The sequence below is a fragment of the Agelaius tricolor genome, unplaced genomic scaffold, assembly GCF_023055355.1.
Source record: "Agelaius tricolor isolate 1412-34295 unplaced genomic scaffold, bAgeTri1.0.p SCAF_1, whole genome shotgun sequence".
Classification (NCBI taxonomy): domain Eukaryota; kingdom Metazoa; phylum Chordata; class Aves; order Passeriformes; family Icteridae; genus Agelaius; species Agelaius tricolor.
In genome coordinates, this window is record NW_027269261.1 from 27,551,057 (window position 1) to 27,577,423 (window position 26,367).

The following is a 26,367-nucleotide window of genomic DNA, read 5'->3' on the forward strand; positions in this document are numbered from 1 at the left end:
TTTCTTTCCAGCAGGCGACACATCTCTAGACACATAAAAATGCAAAACACTCAGCTGTTCTTATCAAATTCAGTGCTGCTACACAGATTGCATTGAAGGAGCAGCTTATGCCAAGAATGTAAATCCAGGCTGGGGAGTGGAGGAGGGAAGGCAGCATGTGCCAGTCAGGTGCCTGAACTCTTTTCTATGTACTCTGTCCTTTCTGCAGCGATGCAGCAGGGCTGACACAGCTCATTGCTCCATAAGGGACAGTGTGCTTCCAGTTTAGGGCTGCTATCATGGAGGGCAGTGTGCCTCCTCTACCAGGCTTCTGCAGTGCTCCTGGTATCCTCCTTGCAGTTCATCTGGTGTGGACAGGTCTGCTTCCAGAGAGCATTAAGGTTGTTTTTTTTCAAAGCACTCAGTCAAAGAAACTCTCAGATTTCTGAGTATAATCTCCCTAGGAAAGCTCATTGTCTGTCACAAAGCAACATACAAAATATAGGCTGGCTACCTTACAGCATTTTGTGACAAAAACTAGTTGGCTTTTCCTTAGGAGGGTATAGGTTAGATGTAATATGAAGCAGGCAAGACTGGCCATCATTTAAAACATGTGAGACAGTAGCCCATATAATTTGCCTTCCAAAAATAAATTATGTATGTGGGCCTATGACTTGCCAGTGGTTAGGTGGGATATGTTAGTATTCTTAAAACAGTTTTTGCAAGGTGATGAGCCTGTAGAGAAAGGTTCATGGATATGAATAATAAATAATGGTTGTTCTCTTAAATGCTTGCTTCAGCCATTCCTGGAGAGTGATTTGAAACTGTTCCCTTGCTCCACTTATCTTGGCTAAGTGGTTTACAGGAAGGATTATTTTAGCTGTAATACAGAAATGCTGATCAGTGGTACAATTTAATAATCCAAGTGAGGGTTTAGTTCAGCTGCACAATGCTTTTGTGTCAGGAAGGATTGCCAGTGAGGGTGTTTTAGTCAGAAGAAAAGGCATGCCTTTGTACAAAGCAAATTTTGTTACCTCGGTGGCATTGACACTTACTTTGAAGGCATGGCTTGCTGTGGGGCATCGTATGTCCCTGATTACTAGAAACCAAGTTATTATATAACTTTTTCTTCTTTTTCTTGACTGGGACATTTTAATGGTAGAGTTGAAGAAGAGAAAAGGAGCAGTGGAGGATATGTGGTGATTCAGAGTAGGATGGTGCAGGAAGATGCAATGCCATAGCATTGCCATCCCATATCAGTATTCATGTGGGATCTAGGCTGTGCCCACCTGAGAGGAAACTGAGATTTATTATGTTTCCAGTTATGTCCCAGTAAATAAGAAATACACAGGCACAGGACTTGGATGAGGATTTAAGTTAATTTGCCATTTGACCTCTACTAGGGGAATATTTTTAAGTTAAATGGGAATGCAGGGAAGCATTTGAATGGACTTCCTGTTCTTTCATACCTGCTTAGGGGAAAATGCAGTATGGAGATGACTGAAGTGGTGATAAGTGAACCCAAAGATCCACTTTTGACAAAACTGACTTCTAGTATATGTCATATTTAAGTGTAAAATGTGACCTACTTCTTTTGTTAATAACAAAACCTTGATTCAGGTAGACAAAATTAGTGGGTGTGACAGTCCTGGTGAAGATTTTCACATACACATGTAGGTTTTTTAGCCTTACAGGGCAGATACACCTGACCAGGCCATCCATCCTGCTCAGTACTGGCCATGGGTCCCAGGATTTTGCATTTTGGATTTTTTTTTCCATTGGCTATGGTTAGAATAGAAGCAGCCATGAATATTTTTGAGAGGAAATTTGGTTAGTTGGCAAGATTGCCCCACTGCCTGCTCTAGCAGGCTGACAGAGTGCTTTACCCCAGGAAGTGTCTGTGTTGGGCTTTATTATTTTTTCCTCTCTTTTTTTAAAACTCATTCTCCTTTAAGTATAACTTTGTTTTGTTTGTTCCTCTCAAGACCAATTTAACTTCAATAACTTGGTAACAGTTTGAATACAGAAAGACTTTGTTAAGAGATCCACACCCTCACACACACAGTCTGCACAGGGCCCAATGAATATACACCCAGCTATTTTTTATAAGCAGTAAACATTAGAACAGTCTTTCACAGAGCTTGACTTCTCAGGCCTGATGGTTCTTACCATACTATTTTAACTCAAGAAATGGTATACAATAAAAAGCTCTGTGCTCCTATAAAGGGACAGAAAAGCACAATTTTAGGAAAAACAAAAATACTTGAACTAGCTCATCTTGTAGGAAATGCAGCCTCGAAGCAGTGGGTTTTGATTGCTTTGCCATGTTTTAAAGAGATAAAATTAGGCAAAATTGTACAAACCTAGAAATAGGAGTCAGATCACTTGTTTCTTAATTGTGTACCCTAACCACAAAATTTGCCTTTATTCCATGTCCCAAAAATTCAATATTAAGATACTTATATATATTGTATATTTAAGGGAAACTGAAATAGTGCTCAAAACACACTTGAGTAGTGGCAGCTGGGACAGATCTCCTACTGCAGATGGCTATTGCCCACCTCTTCACTGTGTTTTCAGAGATTTTGACTTCTGTACATCATGATGACAAGTTTAGCTCAGAAAACTGAAGTGCCAGTCTGGCAAAAATTAAGATTCCCCCAAAGGTATTTGTGTTCTCAGAAACAAGTTGGTAACAGGAAAATAAACAGCCTCACAGCCCACTTGTCATCTTCTATAAGAAATTATTATTATCTTACTAATGAGTATTCTACAGATGCAATGGAAACACAAAGCCTACCATGACAGGAATGCCATCCAAAACCACCGTACGGTTTGTTTTCTAATTTTGTCATTCCACAGCTTGCACAAAAACCAATTTTCTGTCCGGTCTCTAAACAAAAGTAGAAGTCTTGTGCCTGAACTCAGTTGTGTAAACGATACTTTGGTATTATGGGACGTAGGCATATTCCTGATTTTCTTAGCTGTGTACTCCTCCTTCCCATAGCTCCGTGGGATGCCTTTTCCTTTGCATTTAGTCCTCTGTGTGTTCACCTGGCCTTTTGTGTTGCTAAGAGTCTCCTGTGGAGAGTACACAAAGTTTAGAGGGTGCACCTCCCTGGCAAACCTCAAAGTAATGCTCAGGTGAGGTTTACAAGGATCTGTGCCAAAGCACTCGCTGCCTCCTGGCCCAGGGGCTGCTCAGGCTCTTGGCTTTGCCCAGTCTTCTTCCACACACATCTTGGGAGAGCCACAGGATGGTGTGATGGATAAAGGGATAGCTGCCCACTCCCACCCTGGAGCATAATGTGGCATGAAATACACTAACCTGATTTTCAGCCCTGCACAGCCTGCAGCCTACAAGAGTTTTTTTAAGCTATTCAGGGTCAGCAGCACTGTGGGAGCAATAAAGGAGGGTGTGAACTGCCAATTTATGCATCCAAAACTAATAGAGATAACTACTGGAGAGAGAGTGTTTTTTATAAAATAGTGGTACTTAAAAATGTATTTAGGAAACACTGCCAGCCAGTTTTAGGGGGTTTTGTGAGTGGGAAAATAGAACATTATACAATTTTTTTTTTTTAAATCATGTCAATTGGAGGAGTCTTCAGAGAGAAGTAGAATGAACCTGGATAGTGTTAACAGATGAACAGAACAGTCAATGAGAGTATAGGGGCTGTTTAGCCACTTATTATTATTTTTTAAAGTAACTATTTTAAAACAATTACTCTTCATTAGTATTTCACTGTTACCAGGCGTGGGTTTAGAACTTATGTGGGGTTGCGGGTAATTTTTTTTGATATCTTATTTTTATCTTTTCATGTAATAAGAAGTTGCTTGTAGTAAAAAGATACTACCACCACTTGCTAACTTCCATCCAAGATTACATTAGATCTAATTAGATTTGACATTGTCACATCAGGATTGCACCATAAGTCATTCTGTGCCAAGGAATGACAAGAAGAGTAATTTTATAGTGAGGGTACTCATTATGGACAGCAAGGAGCAGTTTGAGAAGGGGAATTACAGGACTGGGATACATGAATTTTGCATAGAGTTTACCATTCCCATATGAGAAGACTCCTTCAGCCTGCTGTAATGTGTATTTTTTGTTTGCTATCTCAGTTCCACTGCTGACTTCCATGAAGGCTGTAATGTGGGTTTGGATTTGCACTGGTGCTGCTGGGTACATGGTGCTTCTGTTTTTTCCCCATTATCTTCATTTTGTTTTCCCTCTCCCTGCTCAACCCCCACTTGGCTCTCAGTTCCCAGTGACTGGATTAAGAGTAAATACTCAACTTCTTGAATTTTAAAATCCTTCCCCTTGCAGTGAGCTCCAAACTAACTGGAATGGCTTTATAGTATTGAGCCATTATATAGCCAAAGGCCAGAGTTTCTGATATTAAAGACCATGTATTTATACTGGTCCTGGCAAAAGCCTCTGGTCACTTATACCAGTGTGTCCCAGCTGATTGTGTAAAGGCAAGCAGCAACTGTATTTTGTGAGCCTTAATTTTATTACAGCTCTTTCAGTATTTGCTGTTTTCTCATGATGATTCAGCTTTGATGACCAATTCCCTGTGAGAAGTACTTTTCAGTAAGAAAGAAAAAACAATTGTGGTTTCAGAAAAAAGGTTAGATTTGAGTGGGATGCAATTTAAAAGCTCAGAAGCTTGTCAGTGAAGAGAGTAAAGAAAAGTCTTTGAAACTGGATTCAAACAATTCCCTTTGTTGGTCTAATTTTAAATGTAAATAAAACTGGAAACACAAACAGAAGAGTAAGTTTTTGAGGGGAACCTAATACAAGCTACAGCTTTTGTTCATCTGAAGTATTATAAACCCAGGTTCATTCCATGGAAATCAGGACAGAGAATAATTTTCGGAGTGACAAAACCAAGGTGTCCTGGGGCTATGAGCTGTAGAGTTCTGTGGAGGTGGAGGCAGGGAAAAGCTGACTCAATACCTTGGCGTTCAAGCCATACACAAAATAGTCCCATTTTATGTGCCTTCCTTGCTGGAGGGGGATCCAGGAGATGAATGCCACGCTCTTGCTCTGTTTGTTTTACAGTATTTACATGTCTGTCTTGTAAAGACATGCTTGTGTCTAGAGGACTGGGCCAAAGCTGTCCTTCCAGGGAGTACACAAACCTGAGGATGTCTTTTAAAAGTAGCAACAGCACAAATCAAATGTGGTGGCACATAAAGCCATTCTGAGAGAGTGGCATAAAACCTGGGCTCTGCCGCTGACAGCTGTGAGGTGCTCCAAGATGTGACCATTCCTTGCAAACCTCCCAGATTTTAAAGATTTATGAAAGTGTCACAATTAGTTTGTGTGCTTCTGTTCTCTGTATTACAGATTATTATAAGAATTTCAGAGGTAGGAGGATGCAGCCAAGACTGTCACTGTCTTGTAAACCAGAAGATAATCTTTGCTTTTGAATTAACTTTTATGTACTTTATTTTTAACTTACCGTGTTTTCTGTAAAGCTGTGTGTGATGGTATTTCCAGTTGAAATAAAGCATTTTTCTGCCACCCCCTCATTAGAGAAAATTATTTGCACAATTTGATGACCTATTTTCATTGATTCAGGAACTTGTGAAAAATCCAGCCTTGCCTCAAAAAGACTCTGAAAAAAAGGTCCAGTTTTTGAGATCATAGCTTTCTTTGTGTAAAATCCTACTTAGTTGGTGGTTACTTAGTCACCCAAGAAACCTAATCCATATGTCAGAGTTTTCAAATGATTGAGAAAAGACTAAGTAGATGAACTTTTTTTTTTCCTTTTAACTGCCTGTAATTCTCACCTGGCATTTTTATTTATTAAAAGCAGTGCCCAAACCTTTTTGTGTATTTTTTTAAAATGTACACGTACTTTTAAACCTGGTGGCACCAACCACTACCCCCCTCACAGGTATCTGATTTTCAGTGGTGGTTGTTGGGAGTTTCTGTATGTAGTGGGCAGCTTGAAAACTCTGTCAGTAACAAAAGTTGATACCTTCTATTAAAGATAGGATGCAATAGGCATAGGAGAATTTGCAGTGCACACACTGACATCCTTAGGAATTTTTATTCCAGTAGTAGGACAAGGCAGTTTATTTTTAACATGGAGATATATCAGAATGTGATCAGAAGTCCTCTATACTCCTCATGTGTTTGGAAGCTTAGAATTTCTCGTTTTGCTTTTTTAATTCTGGTAGTTTGAAGACTTGAGCTGATACTGCCCTGCACATGTGAGCATAAGACTAGAGTGACCTCAATTTTAAATACTTGCTTTTTTTTCTTGAACAAGAATAACAGAGTTGATTGGATATCATCCAGAGGAGCTGCTGGGTCGTTCAGCATATGAGTTCTACCATGCCTTGGACTCGGAGAGTATGACCAAGAGTCATCAGAACTGTGAGTCACTTTCTTATTTTTCTATGTTGTCTGCATGTCAAGCATAAATTGTGGGTACCTCAATACATAGTTAAAAATACAAGTGCATCTTGTGTGCAGATACTCTCCAAGAGCAGTATTTACATCAGGTAACTGTGCTTGTCTAGCTGAAATCTGCTGCTGGTCCTTCCAGAGGGTCTGGGTTCTGCCATAATTAAAACTGGATGTTAGAGGGAAGAATTACTGTCTCTCTAAGGTACAGTGCAAGGTTCAGCTGAAAATTTGAAAAGTTGAGTTAGGCAATTCTAGCCTGGTGAGAGGAACATTTCCTGGTGGCCAAGAAAATTGGGATTGTTCAAAAAGAAAAAAGAAGGTATTGGTTGGGGTGACATAAATGTGACCTTCCAGTACCTGAAAGGAGCCTACAGGAAGAATGGAGAGGGACTGTTTACAAGAGCATGTAGTGACAGGACAAGGTGGAATGGCTTCAAAGCAAAAGAGGGTGGGTTTACATGTGATATTAGAAATAAAGTCTGTAGTATCAAGGTGGTGAGGCACTGGAACAGGTTGCTCAGAGAGGCTGTGGCTGCCCTGTCCCTGGAAGAGCTCCAGGCCAGGTTGGATGGGGCTCAGAGCAACCTGGTCTAGTGGAAGGTGTCCCTGCCTATGGCAGGGGCTGGAACTAGATGATCTCTAAGGTTCCTTAAAGATCCCAAGCCATTTTATGATTATCTTTCTCATGTGCTGTTGGCCTCCACAGACAGAGCTAAAGGGAAATAGGAAGAGCTTATTGCAGTGGTTTTTTGAATGTCTCTCTTTTGCTACCAAACAACAACTATCTTCTCCATCCAGAGTAGATGTGCAAGGAGATTTCTTTAAGGGATATTCATTATACAAATAATTCCTACTGCCAGGAACAGCTGCTTCTTGTTATTGTTATGCCTATGGGAACTGCCAGTTTTAGCTATTCTTCAAGCAAAGTATCTGAATTATTCTGGGAGCAGAGATCAGATCCAAGATCCCTCTCTTCAGCAGGCCACACAATTTCCATCTCTTTCACATCAGATGTCTTAGAATAATTGGATTTAAATCTTTAGTCTCTGTCCTTAAGAGTTAGTGCTTTGGCTGGAGACAAGGTAGTGCATTAATGTACAAATGACATTTCCCACCCTTGGCTGTTGTGGCCCCCAAACCAGTTTATTGGAGAGTTCTAAGCAGCACATCACTAAAACCTCTGCAGATGCTCTTTTAATAGAAACAAAGCAAAGCAGCTAGACTGGAACCTACAAGATCAAATAACAAATCCCACACACCTTGTAGTTGCTGTGATAAAGGCCTCTGTCCTCAGGAAACAGCCCATGACTTAGGTCACATCTATAGGGAATTGCCCACCAAATAGACTTACAGAAAGTATTTCTGTACTTCTCAGAAAAAAATTGCAGCAAAGAATAGTTGTCTGACCTTAAGGGTTAGCTCCAATGGCAAAGATTCAGGACAGTTTTAAACTGAAATGTTTCTTGAAAAACTGTTTGGCAGTGATGAAAGTTGTGAGCTGTAAACCAGTGTTGATATGAATCATCCTGTTTCCAAAGCTGCTTAAAAGAAAAAAATAGATCAGCCCATACTCAGTGAGAGTTATCTGGGCATGTAATTTTTAAAATTGTTTCTTAGGTAATATGTTAGTGTTTTTACAAATAAAAATATTAATAAGTGATATTTATAGATAGGATGTTAATATATTCTGTGCTGGGCTATTGAAAGTCATCCTGTGAAATCAGGGTGTGTGCTGAACTGGTGCTTTTGAATCACTGAGCTGTATTTCTAAGAATGGGACACTACTGGGAGGGAATAAAATGGGAGCTGGAAATCCATTTGGTAATGGGAAAGGGAGGGTGAGCAAACCCATCTAGTTAATGAAATGGGAGCACTGAGTTACTTGTCCATGTAGAGATTTCTGGAGAGTTTCTAGTACCCACCATGACCAGGCATTAATAGATGTTGCTTCTCACTCCAGCAATTCAGTTACCCTCACATAGTGCAGTGTGTGTGTCCAGATGCCATCTGTGCCCACTGTGTCCTACAAACCTGCTGCAGGGTACAAGGTCTGATCAAGAAACAGAATGAGGGCAGCAGGAAGTCTTAGAAGGATGGTGTTACACCAGCAAAAGTCCTCAAGGCACTGCACAGGTTATAAGTGTTTAGGATCAAACTGTTCCATAGGATTTATGACAGCACAAGATCAGCATGGATTATCTTTTTACTGTTGGAAGCACAGGACCAAAGTCTATTGCTGTGATGAATGTGATTTCCCACAACAGAATCATGAGTTTAAATCGCCAGCAAATCTGACCCATTTAGTTTTTTCTAAGATAAATAGTACCCGCATCTTCTGGGACCATCAAGTAAGAGAACAACCCCAAAGACAAAGTGACAGCAAGCTGTGACTTGACAAAACACACATAAACCCTTCAACTAGGAAATGCCTGGGTTCCATTATGTGTGCCATTGAGATGCTGTGTAATGCAGGGTTAGCAAGCAGGTACAGAGCTTATACAGACCTTGCTCTTCCAAGCATGTGGCTATACAGAACTTACTCATTTTCCCTGGCCACATCCTTTTGTGCCTGGAAATAGCCACCTCAAAATTCATGTTCAGCAGACTTGCATTTATTAAACAGTAATTTTTATTAGAAGTATGCTATGTATAGAGTATATCTCCTTGCAATTATGCAGTCATCAATTCTGACAGTGCCCACCAGTTAGCAGAAGTTCAGCAAGCATTGCAAGAGAATCATGGTTTTGTGTTCTATTAAATTTGTCCTTGCCTTCCCCCACTCTCTCCACACAAAGATAAGGAATATAATTGGAGACTATTTCATTGACATGTAACTAGTTCTGTACAGATACAGGTCATGCATACTTTTTAAAATGTAACAAAAATAAAGAGAGAAGTGAGAAGTTCACTCTGAAGGCAGAACCTTAAATGTAGCATTGATAACAAAGTCAGCAGTTACAAGTGTATTAGTAATTTATGAGATTACCCCCTGGAGGGATTGTGCTGTACTTTATTATATCAGAACATGACATGCTTTGAATAATAATAATAAAAAAGATTAAAGCAGTAAAAAGCTTCTTTGTAATGTAACAGGCGCCTACACTGTGACTCTTATTGATGAGCTGATGATTAGGAAACAGTGTAATTATGTTTCACAAGCAGAGCAGAACAGTCCAGTCACTAAAACACTTTGAAATGAAAGCCTTTTGATTTTGTTCCACCAGAAGTATTTAATCAATAAAAGTAATGTTCTACTTTGTCTAAATAAATTAAATGAAGGATGATTAAATACTCCTAGGAAGAAAACAAACAAACTTCAGAAATAGAAGGATAAACACAGCAACAATTATCTGCAAAACAGTTGTATTTCACAGGCCTGGAGTCGTACATTTGTATGGTGGCAATGTAGGAGAGGCTGACAATAGCTAGCTTCTTTTAATGGCCACACTCACTAGGAATTTTTCTGTAAAAAGACCATGGTATCAATTTTCCAGTCCTCCTGAGTCAAATTGCATTATTTCAAGGGCATTAATTTGATGGCATACTTCTTTTGGATGTAAAAGCTGTTTAAAAGGAAAGGTTGCCAATGTGTGGTCAAAGGTTTTGTTCAGCCAGTTCCCACTTCTGCTGCTACTCCGTGTGAGTATGTCTGCTTACAAGTACAAGCTCTTATTAGTGCAAGTACTGCTTGTCTACTCTAGCCCAGATTTTTTTGCCATTGATTGACATTATTTTTCCTTCACTGACAGCTTTGAATTACAACAGATAGGACATCATAGAACCTTACATCTCAGAAGTCCAAAGCTCCACACTGAAAACTTGTTCTCTGCAAATATTGCAAAATATTGGGCGATAGCAGGGCAACATATTTCACCCTTCAAACATTTAGAAGCTTTAAACCCAAGTTGTACTATTGTCAGTTTATAGTTTGAGAAACACAGAATAGTTCAAAAAAACAGAGTTAAATGAACATTACTTGATTTGGTCATATGGATCTTGGTTTCTTCTAGGCTGCTAATTCCAAGGTCTTGCTTGGAACAACACAGTTCAACCAGAGGGAGAAATACAGTAGTTCAGCTTTTTTTTTTTCCCAGACAAAGCAGTTCTGTTTACCATTCTTACTTATTCCTTTGATACCTTTGTAAGAGTGATAGTACTACCATAAGGTCTTAATTTAAAAAAAAAAATTACTGAACATAGCTTTTAAATCACCTGATTTTTGTATTTATTGATTACCTTAATAAGGAAACTATAGTTTCCTCAACAAATTCACTTTTCTACAGATAATTACCGAGACACTCCTACAACAGCAACTCAAGAAACATGCAGTCAGCAGGCATTATTTTGAGTTGAGATATTGTATTAAATTTTTTTAATTCTACATTCTGATCTGAAGATTAAGACCATCTCAAAACTCAATGCCAGAATTCAAATTTTCAATCTTGAGTAGAAACCTCAAATGAACAGCCCCTTTCATGTCTAAAATGGATGAATGTTCCCAAAGTTAAGCACATCCCTTGTCCACAAATGCTTTAGTGCACTTCTGCGTAATGAAAGCTCAGAAGTGGGCGTATTTAAAACAAGTGTTACATGTTGTGTATTCCTGTCCTGATGCATTATTTATATCTCTGCCCCCTTTTCTCAGTGTGTACAAAAGGTCAAGTAGTGACGGGCCAGTACCGTATGCTGGCCAAGCACGGGGGATACGTATGGCTGGAGACCCAGGGAACGGTGATTTACAATACCCGAAACCTGCAGCCCCAGTGCATCGTCTGTGTCAACTACGTGCTCAGGTGGGTTCAGGGCACACGTGTGCATTCACGTGCTGCAGAAACGCAATATTTGGAGGAACTTTTCAAGGGTCTATTTATTCAACATTGTTGTTCCAAAATCAGTTTAGTCATGTTTGTTCAGTCTTGTTTACTGATGTTAGACATCGATCAAAAATGTGGCGTGCCTGTTCCCATACACGCTGTTGAAATACACCACAGCCTCTCTGCTTTGCAGAGTGGCTGCTGTGGTCATACAGCAGAGTGTATGGTCTGCACCAAAGATTTTATTGTGCAAGACAACTGCTCATGTGTTTTGTTTTTCTAATGCTGTGACCAAGAGATAAAACTAAGTAGTAAGTCTATCGTATGTTGCTAGGAGAAGCTGTTTACAGCCTTAAAAATCAGGACCAATCAGAAGTTTTGCCTTCATTTGGCAAAACTCAACGTTTTTGCTCCTAGTTGGGGCCAAAATAGGAAATACTTATTTGAGTGATAGTCTGGGTCATTACAGCCTCAACTACATCCCTTTAAAAAGCAGAGCAACAAAGCCCTGAGTATTCCCACAGAAGTCCTGACCACACTCTCTGCGTCATCCGAAATGGTGGTGCTCAGCAACGCTGGAACTGTGCCTCGCCTGTCGAGAGCCTGGCACGCAACTGAAAGGCCAAAGTGCTCCTATAGCCCCAGCTTGTGCTGCCTACTTTATCCACATCTTTCATCTTTAGGGTACAAAATGCCTAAAAGCTGTTCTCTCCTTAGTGAAATTGAGAAGAACGATGTTGTGTTCTCCATGGACCAAACAGAATCACTCTTCAAGCCTCACCTGCTGACAATGAACACTGCCTATGACAGTGGCATCCCTGCAACAGAGAAGAGTGACTTCTTGTTTACTAAGCTAAAGGAAGAACCAGAGGAACTTGCTCAGCTGGCACCAACACCTGGTGATGCCATTATTTCCCTGGATTTTGGTTAGTATTTGTGTAAATTATTTTTGTGCAACAAAGAACCACATGTGAGCCTATATTTAGAAACTTAATAGACTTTGTTTGCTGTGTGTACAAATTGTGAGTAATGGCTAAAAGAGCCCACATGCTCACACCAGTGGAAAATTTCTGTGAATGAGAGCAGGATCAGGCTTTCTTGCTGACTAAATAACGTGCATTAAGTCTATGCCAACTTATTGTCATGGCAACTAGGAGCAGTGTTTACTTTTAATGAATAGCTGCAGTTATATCATAACACTGCACCAGCTAAAAGTATTCATTAATATTGTTAAAACCCCATCCAGGAACACAGAAGTTTGAGGAAGCCCCTGCCTTCACCAATGCTGTTTTGACACCAAACAAAGCATGGCCAGTGGAAGTGAAAAGCCACCCTGCTCAAGGTGAAACACTGACGATACCATCCTTTACAATGCCTCAGATTGCACCTGGCAGCAGTACTCCGAGTGCAAGCAGCAACAGTAGCTGTTCCACGGTAAGAGGAGCTTAAAAAAACATGAAAAGCATGTTGTGTTTTGTATCCAAATCCCATCAATATATATATACAACATTTTTGTGTTGGCAGTCCTGTCTCACTTCTTATTAGCAAGGCCCAGAGTATCTCTATTCTTCCTATACTGCATCATGCCTTAAGAATTAATAGGAAAGCTATGAAATGGGAACAATATCCTGGCTTCACACTGCAGTCCTCATTGTCACCCAGCTGTCCCTCTAGTAATTACTGTAACATATAAAACAACTAGTAGGAGAACATGCTACCACCTTTCATGGAGTTAGCCTTATATAAAAAGCCAATATACAATTGTGTGGCCACTGGAATCATTGCCCCAGAGCCATCCTCCTTCTGTTAAGTAGAAGCTGTAGCTTTTAGGAAGCTTAGCCAAGTCAGGCTTTTGAGAGCAGCTCCTTGGAGTTTCCCACTGAAGAAATGAATCTGCCTCTGTGGCACTGCACCCAGGAGCTGGAGCCACTCTTACCAGAGGGCAGCCAGTCTTAAGAAAAGCACAGAGATATTGCTAATCATCTTCTTTCTTGACAAAAGTATTTAATGGTGTACATTTCTTGTTCCTGGTCTAAGCTGCCAAAAAACATTTAAAATAGGATGACAACTAGGTTCCTGTAATGGGTGCCTACGTTTTGCCCTGACAATCTTGCGTCAGAAAAGCTTCTGATAGAAGTGGACAGTTTTGGGTTCTGAGCACACTAAATACACCATCTGCCCATTCACTTTTCATAGGAAAGATCTGTTACTGAATAACAGCATGGTATAAATGACATGATGCTAAGCCAGTACTGTGGTTGTCTTCCTGCTTAGAACAAATTGTTATTTCCATGCAGCCCAGCAGCCCAGGAGATTATTACTGTTCTGTGGATGAAGATCTTAAGATCGAGGTGATTGAAAAACTTTTTGCCATGGACACAGAATCAAAAAGTCAGTGCACCTCCCAGGTAATGAACTCTCTCTTCTAAAAGCCACCAAGATCAGTCTCCTACTAGTAGACAGTAGTAGGAGCTGCATGTTGTGTGTGCTGATATTGGGATACAGCATTTAAATTGCATTTGCCCATGCATACCAAATCTTTGATGCACATTAACAAAACAGTGCACTTCCAAAAGCTGGATTTCAATCTCTGTCTCTAACTCTCTGAAACACGAGGTTTGGAGTGTCACTGTGGTGGTACTGCTCAGAAGATAAGATCACCAGAGAGGTTTCAAAATTTGGAGGCTTCTGTAGGTTGGATAAGGAACATAAGCAGCAGCAATTTGTTTTTAAATGCAGCCAAATGACTAATGAGTAAACATCCTTTCTAGAACAAAATACAAATAAACTAATTCTTGCTAAACACCCAAATGAGAGAAGAATGCCCCTCATAGCACACATCTCCTTTAACTACAAAAATGAAAACTCATTTTAGATACATGCTTCCTCTTTTGCCTCTTGGAGGTTTTCAGAGAGACCTGAAAATTATGTACACATAAAGTAACACACAGTCTCCATCTCCTGCATTCTAATAATGATGTAAGTGTAGAAATTTCCCCTATAAATAAATAAACCCACTATTACAACATTACAGCAAGTGAGCTAGTGAATAAAAGGTGTGGGCCTGAATCAGCTTGCTTAACTTTAGATACTTAATTGAAATGCTTTGTGAAGAGATTATGCTTTATAGTCGAGAGAAAGGAACAGGCACTGCTGATTGGTAGTGCAGACCTCACACTCATCTCTATTTATTAATCCTACAGAAAGTTTGGGATGCTGCTGCCCAAATTAGGTACTTCAATTTGCTAACACAATTTGCAGACTTAGGTAGGCTGTAATCCATGTTCTGAAGAAATTTCATCTAAGTCTGGACATAGAAATGAAAGCAAGAGAAAGAGCAGACAGATAGGAGAGAAGTGTGGAGCAGGATGAAACTCACTGCAAGACTTCACCTGTGCAAACTTCAGTATTGTCAGATTCAGCATCTGCTTGCTCAGGTGTGTCCCACCACATCAGCTACTTTGGTGGGAAAAACAAGTATTATAGAAGTGCTGCAGGAGTGTTATGAGCTGACTGGGGAGCCAACATTGATTATCCTCTCTGTTCGGCTCTGGTCAAATGCCAAGAGAAGTGAATGTGGGTGTGACTAGTCCTCCTAGGGAAAAAAGAATACAGATTTAAGTGTGGTAATGTCCTTCTGGCTAAATTTTTTCAACCCTTGCATTTTTAGACACCTTTTTTAGTATAGCTGCATTATGAGAAAGCTGTGCTTTCTATTTTAACATGAAAAAGCCTGAGGTTGAACTACATGCCACATGTTGTAGAGTCTTGGCAGACAAGTTATTCAAAGCTCAGTGAAACAGCATCTCCTTCAGATCATAGTGATGCTGGAGACTGCATGCAAGCTGCTTTAACAAATATTGCTCCTCTGGGAGGTTTTTTCCTTCAGTTTGTTGTCTTAATTTTGCTACTGATGATACGATGAACATGTATGCTAGCATAGAAATAAGACATCTTTAAACAGGAGTTGGCCAGTTCCATTAGGTAAATTTGGCATACTGTGATTTTTCAGCTTTGCACCTATTAGTATTCCATATCACACTAACTGCCACAACTATTACTAATTTATAGTTTCTTTATGAACTTACTTCATCTTTGCACAGACTGACTTTAATGAACTGGACCTTGAAACCTTGGCTCCTTACATTCCTATGGATGGAGAAGATTTCCAGCTCAGCCCCATCTGCCAAGAAGAAAGTCCTCTCTGTGAAAGTGCACAAAATACCCAGCAGCATCTAAGTAGCATGAGTACCATCTTCCAACCCCTCGCTCCTACTTCACAGAATCAGTTCCTCCCAGAGAAATATTGCCCACAGCTATCAAATGAAAAAATTAACTCTGGTCATGGGTCCCTGTCATCGGTGTTCTTCAACAATATGAATAGGTCAGCACTGCCACCATACCATGACCAAGCCAGCACTCCCCTGTCTTCAATGGGAGGAAGATCAAACACCCAGTGGCCACCTGATCCCCCATTAGAATATGTTCCTGCAAAATGGAGACTCATGAATAAATACTCAGGATCCCTATCAAGTTCCCCCTCGGGCCCACCGATAACTTCTCAGAGAGTGCCCATATACAAAAAAAGGTATGTGTTTCTGTGGTAAAACTATGTATATTTACCCAAAAAATATTTTGGGAAATGAGAAGGGTCGTAATCTTGAAAATTAATTTTTCTCAATTCAGCTGAAACTATTTGTTGTGATAGGCATCAGACTGCAGCTCTGGGGAAATTAATGTGGTGCTCTCCCAGTGGCAGTGAGTCTGGAGGAAGCAGAAGTGGGCTAATTTTTCATTGCCTGTAAGGATAGGCAAATGAATTTCCTGCTGGTCCAGTTAAAATTACACCAGTAATTTTGCAAAGCATGCTTGACTTTATTTAAGAACGGTACCAAAAATTTAGTGGTGCAGCAGTAGCAGGGACGGACACACACGTACTTTTTACCTTGCATTTTCTGCACAACAAAAAATGGGGAAGAGAGAGGAATGAAAGTACATTATTGCTGGCATATGTAAATACTAAAGCCAAGACTTAAATTGCAGGCTCTATTTCTACAACGTTTTTGTTTGCTTTCTTACACACGTGAACAGTATGTGATGAGATGTAGATCACAGGGCACAGTCCTAGAAGTTGCCTCATAGCTAGAAGTTTCTCTGTAGGCTCTTGACTTTTCAATGTTGCTCATACTGACATGTTCAGGAGGTATATAAAATAGCAATGGTCATTTTTAAACACAAAGCTGTGCAGTTTGCTTTTTGGGATTTCTTGTTGGCAGAAATACCAGTGTCTGAATATGCATATGGAAAGAAAGGGTTTGTCCCCAGTCAACAACTTGTGTGTTCATACTTAGTATGTAAAGCAAGGGAACATGCATGGCTCTCAAATCCAACTCTTAAGAATTACATTACTTTCTTTTCCACAGCATTTTTTGTCTGCCTGGAGATCCCTAGAGGCTCTTTATGCTAAACTTTCATAAGTCTTTGATCCCAAATGTCAAAAGTTTCTAAAGATGGTAGGATGACTAATAACAGGAAATAAAAACATTTGATGTTTGAGATCTGTCCACTGGCAAGTCTCAGACACTTTAAATGTCTTTAAATGAAAGAAGAATCTGTGTAAATGAACCAGATTATTTCAATTTGCCTTCCTGTGCACTCACAAAGATCTCCTCTTCACAGGCCCTTGGATGCTTTTGGACAACGAGATATAAACCCAGCAAGACTTGCTCTGTCTAACAGTTTGAAACTGAAGCGACAACTGGATTATGAAGAACAAGCCTTGCAACAACTGAGTGGGGTAATCATAAGAAATGCATCCCCTTCACAACTTTGGACTCATCATGGTCATCAGTGTAATTGTTTGTTTTGCTTCCCTTCTCATTCTAGGGAGATCCATCTGTCATTAACCCATCTCACTTAATGTGGAAGAGAATGAAATTTCTCAAGGGGGAAAACTGTTCCTTGGTTACAGAAAAGAAGTCTCTCAGCACAAGCGTTCTTACTGGTAAGACAAAAGAAAGTGGTTTTGCAATGTTACATATTGAAACACCATTTTAAGACAGGCTGAATAGGGAAAAAAGCTCTTTCAAAAGGAAATGTAAATAAGCTCTGTAAATATTACAGTAAGCTAAAATTAAAGACCAAGTTGTATCGCTAAGGGCTGAACAATTTAAAGGTACATTTGATAAATACCGTTTAGTTGGTTTCACGCATGTTCACACACTTGCTTGGGAGGGAACAGAAAACAGCTTGATGGAGCTGTGTTTACCTCCTGCTGATCCAAGGTGTGAATATCTCACACCTATCTGAGATGTGAATATCTCACATCTCATAGATAGAACAGATACTGTTTCTCTACAACACTGTGTTTCCTTACACAAGCATATCTTGACTGCAATACTACTGCTAGAGCTGGAGCTATTTCTAGATTTCCTTTGTGATAAGATGCAGATTTGCCTATGCTGTAACACCATCACACTGAGGTTCACTTTGCTTTGGATTAGTATTATCTACTATAATTATTGCACTGGCTTCATTTAGCTTCTTCTTTTTCCCTACTATTTAAATAACAGATGAATTTTTCTGTAACTCGAGAGGTCTGAGCCAACCAATGAATCAACTGCAGCAACAGCAGCAACACCATCAACCCACCTGTGACAGTCCGGGTGAGAATTTGAAAGCAGGAGCGTTTCCCCCTCTGTTTTACAGTTCCCATTGTCAGGACTACAGTGTCCAGCCAGCTCATAAAGCATCAGGTAAGAGCTGTCAAACACAGAGATTGGAAAATGTTGGTATTTTGTTCCAATACTGATTCCATTAAAAAAAAAAAATGTGGAGGAGAAGGATGATAAAAATCAAAATACAGCACAAAAAATCAGTTTTGTGGTTTAGTGTGAAACTGTAATGCTTACATTTGTAATACATCAGAACAATATTTTTACCCTCCATTTCAGTTAAAGTTAACACCTTTTGACCTTGGAGGACCCATCATCCTCCATCCATACTCTTGTCTTGTGATAGAACTGATTATTACATCGTACTAAACAAATTTGCTGCAGCATTGATATGGAGGCTTTGAAGGTTAGACTCTTAACATGTGTCTTCTAAATGTTGAAATAAGTAATAAAAGGGGACATGTGTCAGTTCCTTTTAATACATGAGAGGAGTGGCGTCAATTTAGAAACCATGTCTTTTACTACAACTTTTCTCATCTGCACCAATAGAGTTTTTCTCAGAACAATCTCAGTTTGGGGGTGGAGGTGAAAAACTGCACTTGTTTGTGTGACACCCTTGCAGCAGTTTAAGGAGGGGCAGAGCACAGGTTTGCTGTGACACCTGGAACCGCCGGTGGTTTGAGGCATATCGACATAAAAACAGAATGAAACTGCTGTAAACAGAAGAGGTGGGAGGAAACCCGTGCCCTTTCTAGTCTCAGCACCTTCACTGCTGTGTTCCAGGTCTGACCAGTCGCCTGCTGGGGCCCTCCTTTGAACCCTACCTGCTGCCTGAGCTGACGAGATATGACTGTGAGGTGAACGTGCCTGTGCTGGGCAGCTCCACGCTGCTGCAGGGCAGCGAGCTGCTGCGGGCGCTGGACCAGGCCACCTGAGCGAGCCCGCATCGCCCACGGCCCGCACTGCTCAAAACAGCTTCTGGTTTGAAATATATTTTTGCAGGTAGACAATTTCTAATACCAGTACACTTTTACAGGATTTTACTTAGATATTGAACCTGTCCACATTACCAAATAGTGGCCTTTTGAAGTTACTCACTTTATTATTCATATTAAAGAAATACATCTACTGTATTTTCTCTATTGCAATTAAAGTGGTGTTTAGAGAGTTTGATTACCCTCCCCTTATCTCATTACCTGTAATTTATAGTCTGAATATTTTTTTTTCAATTTTCATGCTAATAAAAAGCTGTGGTATAAATGCCTCATCATGTGATACTTTGGCTGCAGTACTGCAAAGATATATTTTTATTGCCAAAGATGAATGAAACAAATTTGATCTCCAACCACAGTTTTTTGTTGATCTGCCAAATTAAAATCCTTTGAGTCTTTCTGTTTTCCAGCATTTATTTTATTGTAACTTTAATAACTTTTGGAAAAGCATACTAAGGAAAAATCCCAGCCTTCTGCCTCCCATCCCTTCCCTTCATTTTTATACACTTTGTTGAAAGAAATGTGAATGGTGAAATGCAATGTTTGTGGGTATCTGTGAAAGTTGCACGTTTTAAGCTTTTTTCCTCAGAAGCAAGCCACATTCTCAGCTGCCTTAACCTGGCTTAGCTCTACAGCCAAGGGAATCCTACAGATTTGTCCCAGTGGAGGATTTAGGCATGTGTTTTCATTTGTGTTGAGGTTTCTTGTTTGTTCTTTGTTGTTGCCTTTATTTTTTACACAAAACAGATTTTTTTTTTAATTATTATCTCTCTCTGGGTCAGTCGTTAATCATCTCTTGGTACTTTTGCTATATCTATGACACAACTACTTTAAGAGCTGTTTCTGCTAGGAACTTGTAGTATTTGTTATGCTGTTGCTGATATTTCAGGAATCAGAGCAGTGGCCAGTACTAACACCTCTGATTAATGTTACCCTTTTCCATTTTATATGCCAGCTAGAAATATAATTGCAATATTGAATCAAAAAATCTCAAAATAGTATTTTCCAGAGTATTAGGCTGGCTCAGTTGTAATTAGACAAAAAGAATTAGGGATTGCATAGTGAGATGAATATCCAGCAGGGACGTCCCTCATTTTTACTTGCCTTACATTTATCAGTAGCTAGAAAGTCATTAAAAGGCACCCAGACATTTTCAGAGCTCCTTTTCAACTATCATTAATTGTCATGCACATATTTGAAAAATAGGGCTTTGAATGCTTTCAAAGGGTTTTGAAAGTTTAAATTACAGCATCTCTAAACAGTAAAAAATAATACAATAAAAGGCCAGGTGAGCAGTTCTGACTTAAAAATACATAAAAACTTAGATCTGTGTTGGGATCTATCTTGTTTCCTCCACTGGTATAAATCACTGTAGATTCACTGAAGAAAATGAAACAATGGCAAAGTACAAAAGGTAAAAATCTGGCCCAGAAACTTAGAACAAAAATATATTTTTGAGACTTCTGAGTCTGATGAAGCCTGGTGTATAAAATTGCTTTATTTCATGCACTGACACTTGCATAGAGAGAGCCTTGGGTTCATAGAGCACTTCAGAGTTCGCTGTGCTAAGCAAGTCTTAACCAGACATACTTAGAAAAGCTGAAGACCTTTTATTATGGGTACATGATGTAAAAAAAATATACTTCCTATTGTAGGCAATCTTTCAAGAGTTTATTACAAAAAATAATCTACTCGTAACATGAAGTAATTACTGTGTGAAAAAATTTATTGTAAGCATCAACATCTGATGAAAATTGGTCATCCACATTTGACAAATTTGCAGTGGCACAGACTTAAGGCTTCAAGGATTAAAGACACTTGAATACTGCTCTTCTGTTTCTTATTTGTGTAGTTTCAGCATTAAAAATGTTATACCCTAACAGTTTACTAAAACACTCTGAAAAAATATTATATGTCTTAATATTAATCATACTTTTTATCATAATTATTTCATAATCTATCCTGCTGAATTCTTATTGACAATATTATAACTGTATGGGAACTTTAACTTGATAAGGAAATGTATTTTGACACTGATACCTTATTAAAGTATACTGATCCTAAATTCTTTGTGACTCATTTGCTATGAATTTGTTATTTGTTGTATCATTGTAAAACAAAAGTATTTATTAAATTATTTATAGAAAATAAAGGTTTGCATTGATCTTTGAAGACTGAAAGAACAATCAAATGTTACCCATGTTTGAGAGCTGGGAAGGAGCCTGCCAAAAATCCATACTATCAACTGCCTTGTAGGGTTTACCTGGCTTCCCTCAAATGAAGAAGTAATGCCCTGCAGACCACTGCCTTTCTGGAACTTGTCCTGTGGCTCAGACTACTGCTTCTATTTCAAAACCGAGGAACCTTTTGTAATGCTACCCTTACAAAAAAAAAAAAAAAAAAAAAGAGAGAGGAAATTAACTCCACCAAGTCACAGTTTAGAGGCTGAATTTCCACAGTTCCCAACCTGAGTTTTGGTGGAGAAACAGAAGCCATCATATTCTAGCAGTCTTGGCAAGCCCCTGACTTATGGGCTTTCCCCATCAAATCCTTCCAAGCCTCTGCTTCACCCTGACAGTAGTCATTAATCCCAATGCTGCTGTTAAACAGGCCAATCCTTTTCCATATAGAAAATGCCAGTTTTGCCTGAGCAAAACACATAGTAGGAGGACAGACACATTAAAAAATTAATTTCCAAACATGCATCTAAACTTCAGTGCTGCGTGGAAGCTGTTAATGCTTGATCCTTCTGATGCCTTTGAAACACGCTGTGCCTACACAGCCGGTGAGCTGCTCAAGCAGCAGCAATTCTTGTGAAGAGCCTGCAAAAGTGGGCTATCATTACTTATCATTTCTTACACTGGACACCCTGTAGGAGTAGAAACCAAATCCTCACCTCTAAATCTGTTGTAATTAACATTAACTGTACAAAACTCTCCCTTTTAAAGTATCCACTTAGTCTTTGTCTAAGTGTCCCTAGGACTAACTCAGATCCTAATCCAACTGAGTATTGAAAAAAGTAATTGGAAAAGTAATTGAAAAAACCAAAAACAATCTCTGAAATAGAGATTAACCTGTTGAGATCAACTTCTATCTTTTGAAGAGTACAATAGCTAACTGAGAATATAAATTAGGGCTGTCAGGCATTATTTTTTGGGATGTCCAAACAGCTGATTGCTCACACAGTCATACTTAAGAGGGTTCTGCAGTCACCATTCCCACCTTCAAATAGCTGAAGGAACAAACATATTTGTAGTACCTTGAGCTGCCTATTTTCTTTCCCCCTCTAAACACTTCCCCCAGCTAAACACTTCTCATGTTAGTGAGTTTTAGTGGGTTTTCCTTACATATATGAACACTCTGGGCAGCTAAACTCTGACAGTACAATTTACATACCCCAAAGACCCAAACCCTGGTCAGAAACACGATGCAACCTATGAATTAATAGCTGAGTTTTGTTCTGCTGAACAGGGATTTATGGCAGCTTTTTAATTTTATTTTCTCCCCAGTAGGCCAGCAGAAGTGCTTATAATTCAGCGTACATCATCTTTCACTGCCTAAAAGCACCATTTCTTGGCATCAGACTTTGTATCTCTAACAGCACAGCACTGATCCCAATGTTGTTGTTGTTCAACACTCATTACATTCTACTGAAAAATTGGCCTGTTTTGCCAAGCTCTCACGACTTGGGCTGGTCTCAGCTTCTGGCTGACTATCAAGTCTACCATCCTTTTAAAATGATCAAGCAATCATTTTTCCTAGAACACAGAATTCACTCAGGTAAGATTCATGATGTTTATCAAGGAAATACTTATAACAAAATACAATAAGAAATTCTCAACATGTGATTACTAATAAAAATACAAGAAAGCCCAGAAAACTTGGGTAACAAAGTCCAATTGTTCTTTCACTGGAGACACAGGCTCCTAAGCCATACTGAGATCTGCAGACACTACGTGATTCATCACACTCGTTTGGAGCAGCAGGCAGAGCACACAGAAAACTAACACACAGATGCTCTAGTTCTAGGTGGTAAAGGTTTCATCTGTTACTTCTACCTGAGGAGCTTTATAAAGTTATTCACAGACATGCCACATACCTCTGTGTGTGTGTGTGTGTATATACTTTAATTTTTTTTAAAGAGCTATAGTGGAGAACAGGAAATATTCTTCTACATCTAAACAAACAGCCTATTTTTAATTTCCCCTCCAACTCCTAATTATAGGCTTCCCAAGGGAGAAAGAAATACATTCTAAGAAAAAAGCAAGTCCTTAACAATATTTTATTAGGACAAGGTCTGTCACACATCCCTGTCCTGCTCCCTTAGCACAAACCAACACACTGCACAAAGACTGCTTTTTTGGTTTCCAGGGGCTGTTTCTGAGCCCACTGTTGCCCACAGGGGAGGCAGGGTGGATTCTTTTTGCTCCAGGCTCATTTCATTGATATTTCCTTTGTTAACTGATACAACAAAAGCATCATCAGAAGGCTCCAGTAATTCAGACATAGCCCAGTTTTGGGTGTTTGCATTAAAATTGTATTTGAATATACAATTATTTTTTTTCAAGTGAGAAACAGCCACATTTTGCTATTATTTGACTGAAAGCCAGCCTGAAGTTTTGGAAGCTTGTGATATGCCACAGGTCTCACATGGAACATTTTCCTTGAAGTAGTCCTAAATTCCTGTAATCAAGGAGTTACTTAATTCTCTTCAGTCATGCCTTCCAGTTAGGAATGTGGTTAGGATGTCTTATTAGGGAACATCAGTGCATTCCTGAGCCTGGCTTACAAGGACTACCTGCAAGCCAGGCAACACCAGCATTGACATGCTGCAGGCAGCAGCAGCTGTGTCACACCTTGGGTACTATCTGATGTGGAAATTCCTGAATCTTAACTTCACTTGTGTTGCATCTCAAAAAACCCAACTCCCCCAAACTCCTCACTTGAAAAGTCTGTGTTTAGGCCTTGGAATTAAAAACAAAACCCATAAGCTAGATCTTCAAAGGCACCAGCACCAGAAACCAGAGTGACTTTGTTGCACCAGCCATATTTTAATATTTGGGATCTGGCTGTTGATCTTTGAAGGACTGGCACTAGCTCTAGGGACTGAAGCTGTCTCCCCACAGTCCTGGGAAAAGCAAACCAGAAGAAAATACCTTAAGCATTGCCTCCTCCAGGCTTATTGGTGTCCCTCTCCGTGCATAGTTCCAGGACCAAAGCACCTAGATAAAACACAGCAGCACAGCACCACCACCTTAATGGCTTGTTCATCGATCAAACATCAAATATCCTCTAGTCTCTCAAAAGCTGAATGTGTCTCTTAGCTGCAGCAACCACCTGCAGACATTGCTGAGTCTTGACTACTGTCCTTTCCTCTAACCCCGATGTGTTCCTTCCACCAGCCCCCAGTCCATGCACAGGTCTATGGTTTCAGCATTCTGATTTCTGCCTCATGCTGCCTTCCCCTTGCCCAACTCACCTTCCCTTCCTGACAAACCTGCTCCAATCTGTCCCATCTCTACACAGCCCTCATTGCAGGCAGCAGTTTTCAGCAAGGATTTTGGGACTTGCAGTGTGGGTTCTTTCTCATCATGCCCTTGCCTTGGCTGCCTGTTTGATACAATGGTCTGCCAGACTCCCAGCCACTTTCACCCAAACCTCAGCTTCTCTGGCTCTTGGGTTGAGCTCATGTTAAAATGCCCAAACCCCATTCCCACTCTAAGCAGTGGGCATAACAGATCACAATCCTTTCCCTGACATGAACACAGATTTTATGCTCCAACTTACAAGAAGTTAGTGGCATCCTCCCAGGAGTTGCAATACTACCCCTGAGTCATTTCAGACATTCTTCCCAGCCTGTTTCCTTCCATTTGCTATTCAAGCAAGCAGTGGTAGGGTATGAATGAAAAATGTTCTGCTGGCTCACAGAAAATATACTGTCTCTTTTATCAGCCCCTTGACACAGTGCTTCAAGAAAAATCACAGTAAATTTCAGATGCACACATAATTTATCTTTAAGTTTTCAAAATAAGAGCAGAGCTGAGCAAGTTCCCCAGATGGCTGAACTCTGATCAGTAAAGCCAGAACAATTTCCCAGCCATAAGAGGAACAGGATGGGTTTACTCTTTTAGTCCTATCAGCACCACAGAACTAACACTAGTGGGAAAAGAATCCATATTTGTGGCTCCCCAAACCTTCTTCCCATACAAATACTTGCTTGTTCAGGACAAGAATTAACCCTGAGACAGAGAGGTGCACACACTCATTAGACTGCTGCCAAATGCTGCTATGCACTTCACAGACACCAACAAGCTCACAAAGGGTTTGATTTCAAGGTCCAACTTATCCATCAGTATTTTCAGCCCTGAGAAATCCTTATACACTCACTCCAGAATTTGGCTGCCCAGAATTTGGAGAACCCTGAGATGCCCCAGTGATCCATGGGGATCTCTCTCTGTCTAGTTATAACCTATAAGTCGGAAAAATCAAAGGTTAAGACTCACGCAGGCAAACCAAAACCCACTTTATGTCCACCAGAGAGAATGACAGGAAAGTGATTACAATGCAAATTCAGCAGAATTTTCCAGAACAAAGTTCTTTTTAAAGACATTGGCAGGAATGTATTTTCCCAGTTACAACCGTTTATGCAGCTGAATTATATTTTATGTTCTCTAGTGGGAAAAGAACATCAAACAAACCCAGCAGCCTGAAAGTCTTGCTCTCCTTTTCTCAAGATGTTGGTAAACACCAAATTTGAGATAGAAGAGGAAAGCAGCAATACAAAAAACCCACAACTATCAAACCCCCAGACCAAAGCACACAGCTCTCGGACATTATTTTGTAGCAGAAGTTGTGCAAATTTCTAAGTGGCAAACCACAGAGGTTGCCTCATAGAATGAGCCTTATGATCAATAGAAATACATATTATTTTAGTTCACCCTTCCTCCACACAGCAGCCCACAACAGCATTACACTGGATCAAACGAAGCATAAAATGGGTGTTGTCACCATCCATTTTTAGATCCGTTGCATGACGTCCGTTGGCTTTTTTCCTGGAAGAGCAGGCAATAATAATTGTGTCTATCACTCTACTGCTAACACAGATAGTGCTGTCCTTAACTGCAGCCCCCAGAACACACTGGAGTTCACAGAAATCAAACCAGTGGAAGTTTACTGGGAAAACAGGTTGCTCTTCTTTACTTTAACTGCAGCTGCAAACATCATGAGTTTTCCTGTGCCTTGCTCAACTACAGAGATGCTATTTTTTAACATACTTACACCTTCTAACACAGGCTGTTGTACACAATTTCCGTTTTAATCTTTATTTTTAGTCAGTTTTTGGAGTGCACAGCATGATCTATTTCAGAGCCATTCTGATCACCACAGAAATCTCAAAGATACAAGTGACACCAACACTGAATAATTCTTGGTAAAATTCCCTCTTTTCTCTTAAAACCTCTCTTCTGCAGAAGAGATTGCTT

General features: G+C 39.8%; 1 protein-coding gene across 3 annotated transcripts in view; it reads left to right on the forward strand.

Annotated features, from left to right (window-relative positions):
* EPAS1 (endothelial PAS domain protein 1) overlaps positions 1-21,038 on the forward strand; it is a 77,552-nt gene extending 56,514 nt beyond the window's left edge. For all 3 annotated transcript variants that reach the window (XM_071427713.1, XM_071427733.1, XM_071427723.1), the window contains 10 exons: positions 6,267-6,373; positions 11,052-11,199; positions 11,938-12,146; positions 12,467-12,654; positions 13,518-13,628; positions 15,324-15,808; positions 16,900-17,017; positions 17,107-17,224; positions 17,793-17,975; positions 18,678-21,038. In XM_071427713.1, the coding sequence (XP_071283814.1) occupies positions 6,267-6,373; positions 11,052-11,199; positions 11,938-12,146; positions 12,467-12,654; positions 13,518-13,628; positions 15,324-15,808; positions 16,900-17,017; positions 17,107-17,224; positions 17,793-17,975; positions 18,678-18,829 (1,819 nt within the window). In that variant the 3' untranslated portion in view covers positions 18,830-21,038. The remainder of the gene's footprint in view (positions 1-6,266; positions 6,374-11,051; positions 11,200-11,937; positions 12,147-12,466; positions 12,655-13,517; positions 13,629-15,323; positions 15,809-16,899; positions 17,018-17,106; positions 17,225-17,792; positions 17,976-18,677) is intronic.
* The last annotated feature ends 5,329 nt before the right edge of the window (positions 21,039-26,367 follow it).